General features: G+C 43.1%; 1 protein-coding gene across 5 annotated transcripts in view; it reads right to left on the bottom strand.

Annotated features, from left to right (window-relative positions):
- The window catches only part of ACAD10 (acyl-CoA dehydrogenase family member 10), a 122,223-nt gene that overhangs the window by 14,455 nt on the left and 93,287 nt on the right, over positions 1-14,481 (bottom strand). For 2 of the 5 annotated variants that reach the window (XM_073565056.1, XM_073565080.1), the window contains exons 18-20: positions 5,639-5,811; positions 2,239-2,382; positions 221-298 (exon numbers count right to left, since the gene is read on the bottom strand). In XM_073565056.1, coding sequence (XP_073421157.1) covers positions 221-298; positions 2,239-2,382; positions 5,639-5,811 — 395 coding nt within the window. Of the gene's footprint in view, positions 1-220; positions 299-2,238; positions 2,383-3,246; positions 4,280-5,638; positions 5,812-11,341; positions 11,407-14,481 lie in introns of those variants that run through there. The other 3 variants (XM_073565127.1, XM_073565163.1, XR_012227960.1) reach the window with 3 other exon arrangements.

Raw genomic sequence — 14,481 nt, 5'->3', positions numbered from 1 at the left:
TAATACAAGTCAATGGGGGAAAACCGGATCTGGCATTGCATTTCGCCGGATCCGGTTTTACTAAAAATTGCCGGATCGCGCCCGACGGCGAAAAATGGATGTGTGAAAGAGGCCTTAGTGTCCTCATACAGACAGAAGCCTTTAGCCACTGTACTTTGTGTTCCCCCACTATTATGAGCAAGGAATATCTGTATTCAAGATTGCTAGGGTTTTTTTTTACCTGAATTGCTCTGTCAACAACATTTTGAGCCATAGCTGGGGCGACCATTTTAATTAAAGCAATTTCCAAAGCAGCTTCCTGGAAAGAGAGATAAGGCAAAAGGTGAATAAAACTATAAAATCAATTGGGCAGATTTACTATTTGGTGTGCTTTGACTTTTTTTTTTTTGTAACACAAAGTGGCACATCTAGTTTTAGACCTTTTTATTGTGTGACAAAAAAAAAACACTGTTTGCCACTCACTTGCAAAAGGGTGGAGCATTGAGGGCAATGTTGCTTAGTTGGAAAGGGGACATGACTTGGACAATGCAGTTGAGCTGTGAAAATAAAAAGTAAAATTTTTCCTCAAAAAATGTTATTTTTGCCCCAATTTTTTTTATTTTCACAAGGGTAACAGGAGAAAATGGAACCCAAAATTTTTTGTGCAATTTCTCTTGATACCCTTGTGAAAATAAAATATTGCGATTCCCCCCACGGCTATTGCAGGCACATGTAAAACAGCTGACATGTCCTGGCTTTGAGGTGGGCTCACCGCCGGAACCCACAACAAAGCGGGGGATACTGACATCGGACGCACAATGTCAATAAGGGGTTAATTTATCTAGGGGTGCAGTGATCATATGGACACCATGGGCGTTTCAAAGAATTTTTATACCATTGGGCGGTGAGGAAAAAATAACTACATTTTTACCACCAAATTTTCTTTTAGCCCCAGAGTTTATATTTTCACACAGCGAAATGGGTAAAAATGGCACCAAAATTTGTCCCACAATTTCTGCAGGACAAGATGACGTTTTCAGCTATACCATTTTTATTTATATTTGTCTTTTTGATCGCGCTTTATTACACTTTTTGTTCGGCTGTATGATAAAAGCACAGTTTTTTTATTTATGTATGTATATTATTGTTTAAAAAATTTTTTTTATCACGGTGTTAACACCATCATTGAACTAGTGTGACATTTTTATAGGGCGGGTCGTTCCGGACGCAGCGATACCAAATATGTATACTTTTCTTGTTTATTTTTTTTTTCTTAAAAATATTTATTTATGGGTACAATATATTTTGTGATTTTTTTTTTTTAAATATAATTTTACAACTTCTTTTTTCTTTTTTTTACTCAGTCCCACTATGGGACTTTCACTTTCAGCACTCTGATCGTAGTTATAAAGCATAGCAACGCAGGAGCATTGCTATGCTTTGCAACTGTCAGTGCTGCACTGACACATGCACCGCGCACGATCTAACCAACTTGCTAAAGCCTTTTGACCCAGATGTCTTCATGATGACATCAGGTCACCATGGCAACGATTGGGTCCCGCAAGGACGTCCAGGCAAGGACTGGCCCACAGGGTAACAGGGGAATCCCCCGGTGGGCCCGTGTACAGATCTGGGCCCCCATCCCCACTGTATGGGCAGTACTTGGCATAATTCACTTGATTTACTCGGTACAGAAAAAAGCAGCATCTCATCATTCAATAACCAAACTACATAGCTTAATATTATTTAGCAATATAGGTACATTTTTGAATAAGGGGAGTGTAATATTTGTATGCAGGTGAAAAGTGGGCCCCTCAAAGTCAATGTTACTGATGGGCCCTTGGCACACCAGTCCGACACTGAGGACGTCGCACGGGCGCCGATCAGATGGCAGAGGGGGCTCTCTCCATCTGCCTGTCTTCTAAATACTGCTATCTATATCATTCGCAGCATTTAGGGGTTTAATCTGCTGGGATTGGTGAGAGCAACGCTCTTGACAGTGAGTGCCGGTGTCAGCTGTGATATCGGCTGATCACCCGGCGGTGATCGCGCACACACAGCGTTTTTATAAAAAATTGTTTATCTATGCAAATAAGTGGGGAAAAAAATGCAAGTAAAAAACACACCAAAAACGTACGCAAAAAAGAGGCTTATTTTACACAGCGGGTTTCCTGTTAACACTCTGGTTTATAGTGCAGAAAAATCTGCTGCAAATATTCAACGTGAGCACACACCGTTACTTTGTCTCTAAGAATTTACCTTATTGCCTACAGTATCCATCAGATGTGCAGCTTTAAGCACTAGCAATCTTGCCTGATCAATCTCAGCTCTGGATTTGGCAATATCTGCCAAGATAGTCCCTTGTTCCACTAAAGGTTTGCCAAAAGCTATTCTTGATTTTACCTTTGATAAAAAAAAAAAAATACAAGTACTTGAAAATCATGAGAATAGATGCAGCTTGTGTTTTTTTGGTCACGTAATAGCACAATTTAATAAGAATAAGTACAATAGATATGAAAAGTTCAATATATATGTTCATGACACAATAAGTAGCAGGCCGTTTTCAAATAAAACTCAAAAACAGCAGTATATTCGCATAAGGCTATACCATACACTGTACATGATGGTGACTTTACTACACCAGGAGTGGGGAACCTCTGGCCTGCAATATGCATATGGTCGGCAATGTCCTTTCCTCAGTCCTCCGGGCAAATTCTACAGTGTTCAGGCCGGCAGCCCTGTTTTGCTGACCACTGGCCTTTTAAATTATCCTTACATTGTAAGCATGCGCATGACATGTTCAGTGCTGAACACCGCGGCGCACGCAGTGAAGGATTACGTCCTGACTGTCAGCTGCAAGCATTAGAACGCGGCGGAGTTGGGCGGAGTTACGCGCTCAGCGCTCTCGTCCCTCTGATGAATAGTTGAGAATAAATGCTTTATTAACCGACAAGTGATAACACATTATGAAATCCAACGCTTCGACAATTTGGTCTTTATCAATATGTGTGGGTGAATAGGTTGGTGCCTGTAGAAATTGCAGACATCATCGCAATTCTTGCATGATCTACATTATTCATCAAAGTACAAAGCTATCACTGCACAGTAGGTTGAGCCTACTAATCAAACAGATTAGAAACAGAACCAGTTGCATGATAATGCACGGGAAAACATCACCACCTGGTGAGCCGCCCAGCAAAAAAGACTGCACCAACTCCAATCATAATGACAACACCAGAGGAAAAAGCAGTACATGGTGAGAAAAGATTAGCAAATTTACGTTTTTATTCAAAGTACAGAAAATACATAAAAAGGTATCAGAAACAGTAACCATAGTGCACCAAGGAACATGCAGGCAAAAAGAGGGACAGCCCCTCTGACAACCAAACCCGGTAACATTAATAGCCCTGGTCCAGTGACCCAAAGAGATAAGGCATGTTAAACTAACAAGTAGAAAATATATGCCAATATTAGTAGCTGAGCTTACCAGGATGGATAAGGTGCCAGAGAGAGTGCCCCACAGCCAGACGTCCGCCCCCGACGCGTGTTTCGCAGGCACTGATGCCGCTTTCTCAAGGGGATAGTAAGTGGTGAGGAGTAGGACCTTAAAATAGGCCATGTGAGGTGTCACGTGGGGCTTGAGAACCAATGGGAGCGGTTATAGCGGCGCATGCGCGGGGTGCGCGCCAAGCCCTCCACACAGCCCGGGCATCATGTCAACATATGCACAAACGGGATAAAATTATCCCGGTGTGCACAGAGACATGGAGACGCCCTGCGGCCACAGCACTCAGGCGCACACCACCGCGGACGCGCACAACCGCAGTGGTTCACCCTGGATATCACAAAGAGGCTTAATAGTGTACAAAAATAACCCTAAAGTGCATGGTGCAAATTCTCAATGTTACCTAGAGAGTCCTGCTCAGTAACAAAATTGAAATATATAAATAAGGGAGGGAACATGATAATAGGTCACAACATAACACAAAAAACAAGTAAGCTGGCAAAGTTATAATAATGCGCCAGAATAGCCATAAACTATATGATAAGCAGGTACAATAAAGGTAGCCTCTACAGTGACACCATTGTAAAATACAAGAGAAGTATACAGATCACAAATCATCACAATGGACACATGACGCAAAAGGAAACATAAGAATGAATGATAAAATCGGGCCACATAGAACAAAATGTAATGTGGACAAGTAATGTGTCCCAATAGGTCCATAGTTGAGGCATTTTTCATTAGTTCTGCGGCCACTTCAGATGTAAAGGTCCTAATGCGTCAAAAGAAGAGGTCCTATAACCACACAAAAGGTAGAAAAATGAAGAAATGAGAATAAAAAAATTAAAAACAAAAATTAAAAACAAGGACATCTGGTAGTGGTGGAACCAACAATAAGTAAGCCGATAGCATATTAGAAACTACATCTCACAAAAAAGGGGCAAAGCTAAGGTGTTCATTTAGGCCCTTAGGGGCCATGGTATCAGGTAAAACAATCCAGCGGGTCTCCATCTGGGCCAAGATCATCTTATTATTGCCCCCTCTGATGCCAAGATGGAGAATATCAATAAGGAACTACATCTCACAAAATCTTTTCTCACCGTGTACTCCTTTTTCCTCTGGTGTTGTAATCAAACAGATTGTCCTTAAGATGATGAACAGTACTCCCACATTCTACTGTTTGATGTATGTGCTCCAGCCCCAGTGTCTACCATGTTATGTATATGCACTAGTCCCAGTATCTCCTATGTCATGTACATGTTTTAGCCTCAGGATCTCCTATGTGATTTATATACGGCAATCTCTGTCTCCTATGTGATGTATATAGAGGTCTCAGTGTCTCCTATGTGATGTATATACACTAGTCTCGGTATGTCATGTATAAATCAGACCTCTCACTGCTTGAGTTCTATAAACGTAATATGAGCAGTGATGACTTTTCCACTCTGAGGAGATATGAAGTGTAATATATATCTGTGTTCGGAAGAACTTAATGCTATGAGTTCTTCAGAAAACTTATTGCAAAGATTCGATTGCGTTCCAGACAAATGCAAACCTGGAAAATCAGTTGTGAGTAACAGAATCATCAATACCACCTAACATCACAAGCCTCATCAAAGAGAAGCAGTTCCAACCAGCACTTTAGTTACCGTAACTGATTGTTTGACTAAATATAGCAGGATCATTTTCATGTTGAAAAATGTGTTATCTTTACGAATGGGGTTACAAATATCTAAATGGCTTTGGCAGGAAAAAGGTTCCCACCCCTGTACTACACCAAAAATATATGCAGCGATTATTTAGCTAAAAGCTTTCAAGAGTTTATACATGTCACAGTGTTAAAAAGGTCTAGAACATTCCATTACAACATTTGCATAGAGTTTATATGTTTTCCCTGTGTTTGCATGGAGTTTCTTGGTTACTCCAGTTTCCTCCCACACTCCATATAATATACTGAAAGGTTAATTCGCTTCCTTCCTACAGCACTGAAAAATATGTATGTAAACAACAAAAATAATTATAATAATATATCAATTTGTGACACTGTAATTAACATCTTCAGACATATAGATGACAGTTGTAAAACCATACAGAAGAGGGAATACCATGGCCAGAACATATTGAAAAGTTTTAATGCAAGGAAATATGACTTACTCTTTGTTTCATGAGAGATAAGGACCTCTCTGCATTTCCTATAAGTCTCATACAATGATGTATTCTTCCTGGGCCCAGTCTGCCCTGTGCAATTTCAAATCCTCTTCCTCTACCCAGTAGTATATTCTCCTTAGGCACTCGCACATTATCAAAGCGTAATTCTCCATGTCCAGCTTTGCATAGAAAAAAAGACAAATTAACACAAGACGACAAGAAATTGTAGGGGTTGTCCCACAAAAACTACAGTGGGTACAGAAAGTATTCAGAACCCTTTAAATTTTTCACTCTGTTTCATTGCAGCCATTTGGTAAATTCAAAAAAGTTCATTTTTTTCTCATTAATGTACACTCTGCACCCCATCTTGACTAAAAAAACAGAAATGTAGAAATTTTTGCAAATTTATTAAAAAAGAAAAACAGAAATATCACATGTTCATAAGTATTTAGACCCTTTGCTAGTACAGCCATGAGTCTTCTTGGGAATGATGCAACAAGTTTTTAACACCTGGATTTGGGGATCCTCTGCCATTCTTCCTTGCAGATCCTCTCCAGTTCCGTCAGGATGGATGGTGAACATTGGTGAACAGCCATTTTCAGGTCTCTCCAGAGATGCTCAATTGGGTTTAGGTCAGGGCTCTGGTTGGGCCAGTCAAGAATGGTCACACAGTTGTTCCGAAGCCACTCCTTTATTATTTTAGCTGTGTGCTTAGGGTCATTGTCTTGTTGGAAGGTGAACTTTCGGCCAAGTCTGAGGTCCAGAGCACTCTGGAAGAGGTTTTCATCCAGGATATCGCTGTACTTGGCCGCACTCATGTTTCCTTCAATTGCAACCAGTTGTCCTGTCCCTGCAGCTGAAAAACACCCCCATAGCATGATGCTGCCCCCACCATGTTTCACTGTTGGGATTGTATTGGGCAGGTGAAGAGCAGTGCCTGATTTTCTCCACACATACCGCTTAGAATTATCACCAAAAAGGTCTATCTTCGTCTCATCTGACCACAGAATCTTATTTCTCATAGTCTGGGAGTCCTTCATGTGTTTTTTAGCAAGCTCTATGCAGGCTTTCATATGTCTTGCACTGAGGAGAGGCTTCCGTCGGGCCACTCTGCCATAAAGGCCCAACTGGTGGAGGGTTGCAGTGATATTTGACTTTGTGGAACTTTCTCCCATCTCCCTACTGCACCTCTGGAGCTCAGCCACAGTGATCACCTCTGGAGCTCAGCCACAGTGATCTTGGGGTTCTTCTTTACCTCTCTCACCAAGGCTCTTCTCCCATGATTGCTCAGTTTGGCTGGACAGCCAGGTCTAGGAAGACTTCTGGTGGTCCCAAACTTCTTCCATTTAAGGATTATGGAGGCCACTTGCCCTTAGGAACCTTGAGTACTGCAGAAATTCTTTTGTAACCTTGGCCAGATCTGTGCCTTGCCATAATTCTGTGTCTGAGCTCCTTGGCCAGTTCCTTTGACCTCATGATTCTCATTTGGTCTGACATGCACTGTGAGCTGTGAGGTCTTATACAGACAGGTGTGTGCCTTTCCATATCAAGTCCTATCAGTTTAATTAAACACAGCTGGACTCCAATGAAGGAGTAGAACCATCTCAAGGAGGATCACAAGGAAATGGACACCATCTGACTTAAATATGAGTGTCTGAGCAAAGGGTCTGAATACGTATGACCATGTGATATTTCAGTTTTTCTTACTTAATAAATTTGCAAAAATTTCTACATTTCTGTTTTTTTCCGTCAAGATGGGGTGCAGAGTGTACATTAACCCCTTCCTGACATCCGACGTACTATCTCGTCCACGGTACCCGGGCCCGTATGACCGTGGACGGGATAGTACGTCTCAGCGATCAGCGGCGCCCACATGGTGAGCGCCGCTGATCGCGGCCGGGTGTCAGCTGATTATCACAGCTGACACCAGACACAATGTGTCAGGGGCGGTCACGGACCGCCCCCGACACGTTAACCCCTTGCACACCGCGATCAAACATGATCGCGGTGTACTGGGAGTTAAAGGGAAGCATCGGCAGGGAGGGGGCTCCCTCCGTGCTTCCCTGAGCCCCGCACGGCAGCGCAATGTGCAGTGCTGCTGCGGGGGGCTCTTTCCCTACACACCCCTGGATCCAAGATGGCGACGGGGGGCCTTTGGGGGCCTGCAGGAAGCTGGCTTCCTCAGTGCCTGCAAAGCGCAGGCATGAGGAAGCCTTCGGCACTGCCTGTGACAGATCGCTGATCTGTCACAGTGATCTGTGATGTGACAGATCAGCGATCTGTCACAGGACAGTGATGTCCCACCTGGGACTATTTAATAAAGTAAAAAAATAAATAAAAAAAAAGTGTAAAAATAATTAAAATCGCCAAATAAATTAGTAAAAAAAAAAAAATTCCCCAATAAATTCATTTTTTGAAAAAAAAAAAAACAAAAAAAACAATAAAAGTACACATATTAGTTATCGCCGCGTCCGTAACGACCCGCCCTATAAAACTGTCCCATTAGTTAACCCCTTTAGCGAACCCCTTAAAAAATAAAAATAAAAAACGAAGCAAAAAATAATGATTTATTATCATACTGCCAAACAAAAAGTGTAATAACGCGCGATCAAAAAGACGCATATAAATATCCATGATACCGCTGAAAACGTCATCTTGTCCCGCAAAAAACGAGCCACCACACAGCATCATCAGCGAAAAAATAAAAAAGTTATAGCTCGCAGAATAAAGCGATGCAAAAATAATTATTTTTTATATAAAATAGTTTTCATTGCATAAAACAGACAAAACATAAAAAAACGACCTAAATGAGATATCGCTGTAACCGTACTGACCCGAAGAATAAAACCGCTTTATCAATTTTACCGCACGCGGAACGGTGTAAACGCACTCCCCCAAAAGAAATTCATGAAACGCTGGTTTTTGTTCATTCTGCGTCCCAAAAATTGGAATAAAAAGCGATCAAAAAATGTCACGTGCCCGAAAATGGTACCGATAAAAACGTCAACTCGTCCCGCAAAAAATAAGACCTCACATGACTCGGTGGGTCAAAATACGGAAAAATTATAGCTCTCAATATGTGGTGATGCAAAAACTATTTTTACGATAAAAAGCGTCTTTTAGCGTGCGACAGCTGCCAAACACAAAAACCGCCATAAATAGTAAATCAAACCCCCCGTTATCACCCCCTTAGTTAGGGAAAAATAATAAAATAAAATTTTTTTTTATTTATTTCCATTTTTCCGCTAGGGTTAGGGCTAGGGCTTGGGCTAGGGCTTGGGCTAGGGCTTGGGCTAGGGCTTGGGCTAGGGCTTGGGTTAGGGCTTGGGTTAGGGCTTGGGTTAGGGCTTGGGTTAGGGCTTGGGTTAGGGCTTGGGTTAGGGCTTGGGTTAGGGCTTGGGTTAGGGCTTGGGTTAGGGCTTGGGTTAGGGCTTGGGTTAGGGCTTGGGTTAGGGCTTGGGTTAGGGCTTGGGTTAGGGCTGAGATTAGGGTTAGGGGTGTGTTGGGGTTCGGGTTGGAGTTAGAATTGGGGGTTTCCACTGTTTGGGCACATCAGGGGCTCTCCAAATGCAACACTGCGTCTGATCTCAATTCCAGCCAATTCTGAGTTGAAAAAGTCATATGGTGCTCCTTCCCTTCCAAGCTCTGCCATGCGCCCAAACAGTGTTTTACCCCCACATGTAGGGTATCAGCCTACTCAGGACAAATTGCAAAACAATTTTTGGGGTCCAATTTGTCCTGTTACCCTTAGGAAAATAAAAAATTGGGGGCAAAAATATCATTTTTGTGGAAAAAAATGATTTTTTTATTTTCACGTCCGAGCGTTATAAACTTCTGTGAAGCACTTGGGGGTTCAAAGTGCTCACCACACATCTAGATAAGTTCCGTGGGGGGGTCTAGTGTCCAAAATGGGGTCATTTGTGGGGGGTTTCCACTGTTTAGGTACATTAGGGGCTCTCCAAAGGCAACATGACACCCGCAGACCATTCCATCAATGTCTGTATTCCAAAACGTCACTACTTCCCTTCCGCGCCCCGACGTGTGCCCATACAGTAGTTTTCTCCCAAATATGGGGTATCAGCATACTCAGGACAAATTGGACAACAACTTTTGGGGTCCAATTTCTCCTGTTACCCTTGGGAAAATAAAAAAAATGGTGACTAAAAGATCATGTTTGTGGAAAAAATACGAATTTTTTATTTTCACGCCCGGGCGTTATAAACTTCTGTGAAGCACTGGGGGGTTCAAAGTGCTCACCACACATCTAGATAAGTTCCTTAGGGGGTCTAGTTTCCAAAATGGTGTCATTTGTGGGGGGTTTCCACTGTTTTGGTACATCAGGGGTTTTCCAATCGCGACATGATGTCCGATCTCAATTCCAGCCAAAAACGTCAAATGGCGCTGCTTCCCTTCCGAGCTCTGCCATGCGCCCAAATAGTGGTTTACCCCCACATGTGGGGTATCAGCATACTCAGGACAAATTGCACAATAACTTTTAGGGTCCTGTTACCCTTGGGAAAATAAAAATTGGGGTGAAAAGATCATTTTTGTGGAAAAAATATGATTTTTTAATTGTACCACTGTACGATATACACTTCTGTAAAGCCCTTGTGGGTTCAAAGTTCTCACCACATATCTAGATAAGTTCCTTGGGGGGTCTAGTTTCCAAAATGGGGTCACTTGTAGGGGGTTTCCACTGTTTAGGTACATCAGGGACTCTCCAAACGTGACATGGCGTCCGATCTGAATTCCAGCCAATTTTGCATTGAAAAAGTCAAACGGCGCTCCTTCTATTCTGAGCTCTGCCATGCGCCGAAACAGTCGTTCCCCCCCACAAATCAGGTATCAGCGTACTCAGGACAAATTGCACAATAACTTTTGCAGTCCAATTTCTCCTGTTACCCTTGGTAAAATAAAAAAAATTGAACCTGAAGTATTTTTTTTGTGAAAAAAAGTTAGATGTTCATTTCTTTTTAAATATTCAAAAGAATTCCTCTGACGCACCTAAAGGGTTAATAAACTTCTTGAATGTGGTTTTGAGCACCTTAAGGGGTGCAGTTTTTAGAATGGTGTCACTTTTGGGTATTTTCTATCATATAGACCCCTCAAAGTGGCTTCAAATGTGATGTGGTCCTAAAAATAAAATGGTGTTGTAAAAATGAGAAATCGCTGGTCAACTTTTAACCCTTATAACTTCCTAACAAAAAAAAATTTTGGTTCCAAAATTGTGCTGATGTAAAGTAAACATGTGGGAAATGTTAGTTATCAAGTTTTTTGTGTGCCGTATCTCTGTGATTTAAGGGCATAAAAATTCAAAGTTGGAAAATTGCAAAATTTTCAAAATGTTTGCCAAATTTCCGTTTTTTTCACAAATAAATGCAAGTTATTTGAATGAAATTTTACCACTAACATGAAGTACAATATGTCACGAGAAAACAATGTCAGAATCACCGGGATCCATGGAAGCATTCCAGAGTTATGACCTCATAAAGGTACAGTGGTCAGAATTGTAAAAATTGACCCGGTCATGAACGTGCAAACCACCCTTGGGGGTGAAGGGGTTAATGAGATAACAATGAACTTTTTTGAATTTACCAAATGGCTGCAATGAGACAAAGAGTGAAAAATTTAAAGGTTTCTGAATACTTTCCGTACTCACTGTACATTTCTTTGACGTAAAATATTGAAACAGACAGGGAAATGTTTTACCTCACAGAAAGCAGAATCTGCGGGCTGATGCCGTACTGTCTGTATACTCTACTTTCCTTCCTACTTTGCCGAAGAGATTTGATATGATCAGACCATGTTCTTATACGGTCATACACTACATACTATAGTACATAGCAATGGCACATTTATAAGATTCTCTCAGCAAAGGGGAATTTGTTTTTAAAGACATCCAGTTATAGATCAGAAGAATTTTTGGTACTCGCCGTAAAATCTCTTTCTTGGAGCCTTCATTGGCGGGGACAGATGACCATGGGTGCATGCTACTGTCTCTAGTAGGCTGATGCTAGGCAAAAAAAAAGGATTAGCTTCTCTTCAGCAGGGTAAACCCACTGACTGGCATAAAGCTCATCAGTTTGATGAAAAAACAGTAGGAGAAGCAACAACAAATAACTATTCACAGGCCCAACATAGGCACAAGGGAGGGTGCTTTGTCCCCAATGAAGGCTCCAAGAAAGATTTTGCGGTGAGTACCAAAAATCCTTTTTTTATCGTTTCATTGGGGGACACAAGTAACCATAGAATGTCCTAAAGCAATCCAAGGGAGGGGACAGAATAAAAGTACCCAAATCAGGTAGGGTTACGGATATCCACTGCTTGCAGCACCTTTCTATCTAGGCCAGCATCAGCTGAGGCGTAGGCATGCACCCTGTAGACTCTTGCAAATGACTGAAGGGATGATGAGGTAGTGGCCTTGCAGATTTGGGTTGCAGACGCCTTGTGGCGAATGACCTAAAAGGCCCCCACCACGCTGCTGGAGTAAGTCCTCTCTCCTGGAGGGCGTGGTCTATCCTTAATTCGATTAGCCTCCACTATAGTTGAGTGGATCCAGCGAGCGATAGTAGACCTGGATGCAGGGAGTCCTTTACGACAACCCTTGGGAATGACAAGCAAGGGATCCGAACGTCTGAAGGATGCTGTCCTTGATAGATAAAGAAGTAAGACTCTGACAAGGTCCAGCTTTTGGAGAGACCTTTCCAGGAAATGGACAAAAGGAAGGAAGGACAATATCCTTGTTTATATGGAAAGGGAAGACTACCTTGAGAAGGAATGAGGGAACTGTTATTAGGAACACCTTGTCCTAGTGGAGGATGAGGAGAGAAGAGCGGCATGAGAGGGCTGCTAATTTTGAGACCCGTCTGATATATGCGATCGCAACCAATAAGGCAACCTTCCAGGAGAGAATGGAGGACGCAATGTCTTGAATGGGTTGAAGGGAGAATGATATGGTGGCGCTAGGCAAGAAACTCGCTGAAGGAAGGTCTTGACCTGGGGATGAGAGGCAAAAACCGTTGAAACAGACCTGGCCATTGAAGGTACTAACAGATAACCTGGACTCTAGCCCTGATTATAAGAACGCTAGGATGGATAGGAGGGAAAAAAAAACATGGGAGCTGTGTGGCTGTCTTCACACTAGCAATAGAAGTGCGATGATAAATGTGTAAGGATGAGGATTTCCTCACCTTGATCATGTATGACCTGGGACAAGAAGCTTGCCTCCTACAGGACAGCAGCTTCAACAGCCATGACATTAAATTGAGAGACCGAGAATTTTGGTGGAAGAGGGGAGAGAGTAGTTCTGGTAGGTCCGGGAGTTTCCAGGGTACATCTGCGAGTAGGTTGACTAACTCTGCATACCAGGCTATTCTGGGTCAGTCTAGAACCACTAGGATGACTGGAACTCCTTCCGTTTTGATCTTCTTCACAAGTCTGGGGATCAGGTGAAGAGGTGGAAAAAGGTACAGAAGATGAAACGGAGACCATGGAATGACCAGGGCGGCCATGAAACGAGGGACCTTGTGATTTGTTCGAGACGCCATCAGATCAATGTCAGGAGTGCCCCATCTCTGATAGATCTGTTCGAACACAGAGAGGCTGAGGTACCACTCGCCAGAGGAGAGGCCCTAATGATTTGGCAAAGTTAGAGGCCCAGTTGTCCACACCTGGAATGTGCATCGCTGATATTGCTGGCACGTGCCACTTGCACCAAGCCAGAATCCGTAAGAGCTCTAACATGACTAACTTTGAGTGTCTTTCCCTGGTGGTTTATGTATGCCACGGTCGTGGCATTGTCAGATTGAATTCGAACTGGTCGGCAAGCTAGAAGGTCCTGCCAGTGGAGAAGGGAGAGGAAGATGGCTCTGATCTCCAGGAGGTTGAAGGGAAGAGAGGTTTCTTGAGAGTTCCAGAAACTCTGGACTGTGTGTCAAAGGAAGACCACTCCCATTCGAGGAGACTGGCGTCTGTCGTGACAACCTGACAGTTGAGAGGGAGGAATGATCTCTGTGCCAAATGAAGGGGGAGAGACTCCACAATTTTAATGACTGCCTCACTTGGAGAGGCAAAAGTATGGGGTGATCCTTTTGTCCCAAATGACATGATGGCCAGTTGGAGAAGACTGGTATGAAACTGTGCAAAAGGGACAGCTTCCATTGCAGTAATCATCTTTCATAGTACTCTCATGCAGATTCGAAGAGAGTGGGGGGGTGGGTGTCTTTGTGAACGAAGGCCCAGGTGGAGTGCTGAGTCCTTCTCCTCTGGGAGAAGGACTCTACCGCAGGCAGTATCGAACAGCATGCCTAGGAAAACTAGGTGCTGAGTCGAGATCAGAGACAAATTTGCCTTGTTGACTGCCCAGCTGTCTAGGTGGATAAGGGTGTCTACGGTGATCTGAAGACATTCGCAACAGTCTCGGAAGGACTATCCCCTTGGAGCGAAGAATGGCCATGACGGCCGCCATGACCTTCGTAAACACTCTGGAAGCAGAGTCCAGTTTGAAGGGAAGAGCTGTAAACTGGAAGTGGGCACCCCTGACCGTGAAACCTTTGATGCGCAATGCAAATCGGAATGTGGAGATAGGCATCCTGGATGTCAACTGAGCAAAGGAATTCCTCGGGTTCCAAGGAGACAATCACCGAGTGGAGGGATTCCATCCTGAAAGGACGGCGGTGCAATGGTTTAGTAGTTTGAGATCCAGGCTCTGGTGGAGTGATCCGTCCTTCTTTGGGACCATGAAGAGGTTGTAATAGCAACCTGTGAAGTGTTCTTGAGAGGGAATGGGTACAATGACCCCTACCCGGAGGAGAGATGAGAAGGCCTGGAAAAAAAAAAAAAGGGGACTT

Source organism: Dendrobates tinctorius, unplaced genomic scaffold, assembly GCF_039654945.1.
Source record: "Dendrobates tinctorius isolate UK_male_01 unplaced genomic scaffold, ASM3965494v1 ptg000003l, whole genome shotgun sequence".
NCBI classification, from domain to species: domain Eukaryota; kingdom Metazoa; phylum Chordata; class Amphibia; order Anura; family Dendrobatidae; genus Dendrobates; species Dendrobates tinctorius.
Note: the sequence above shows the minus strand (reverse complement) of the source record. Positions and strands in the feature narration are given on the sequence as shown.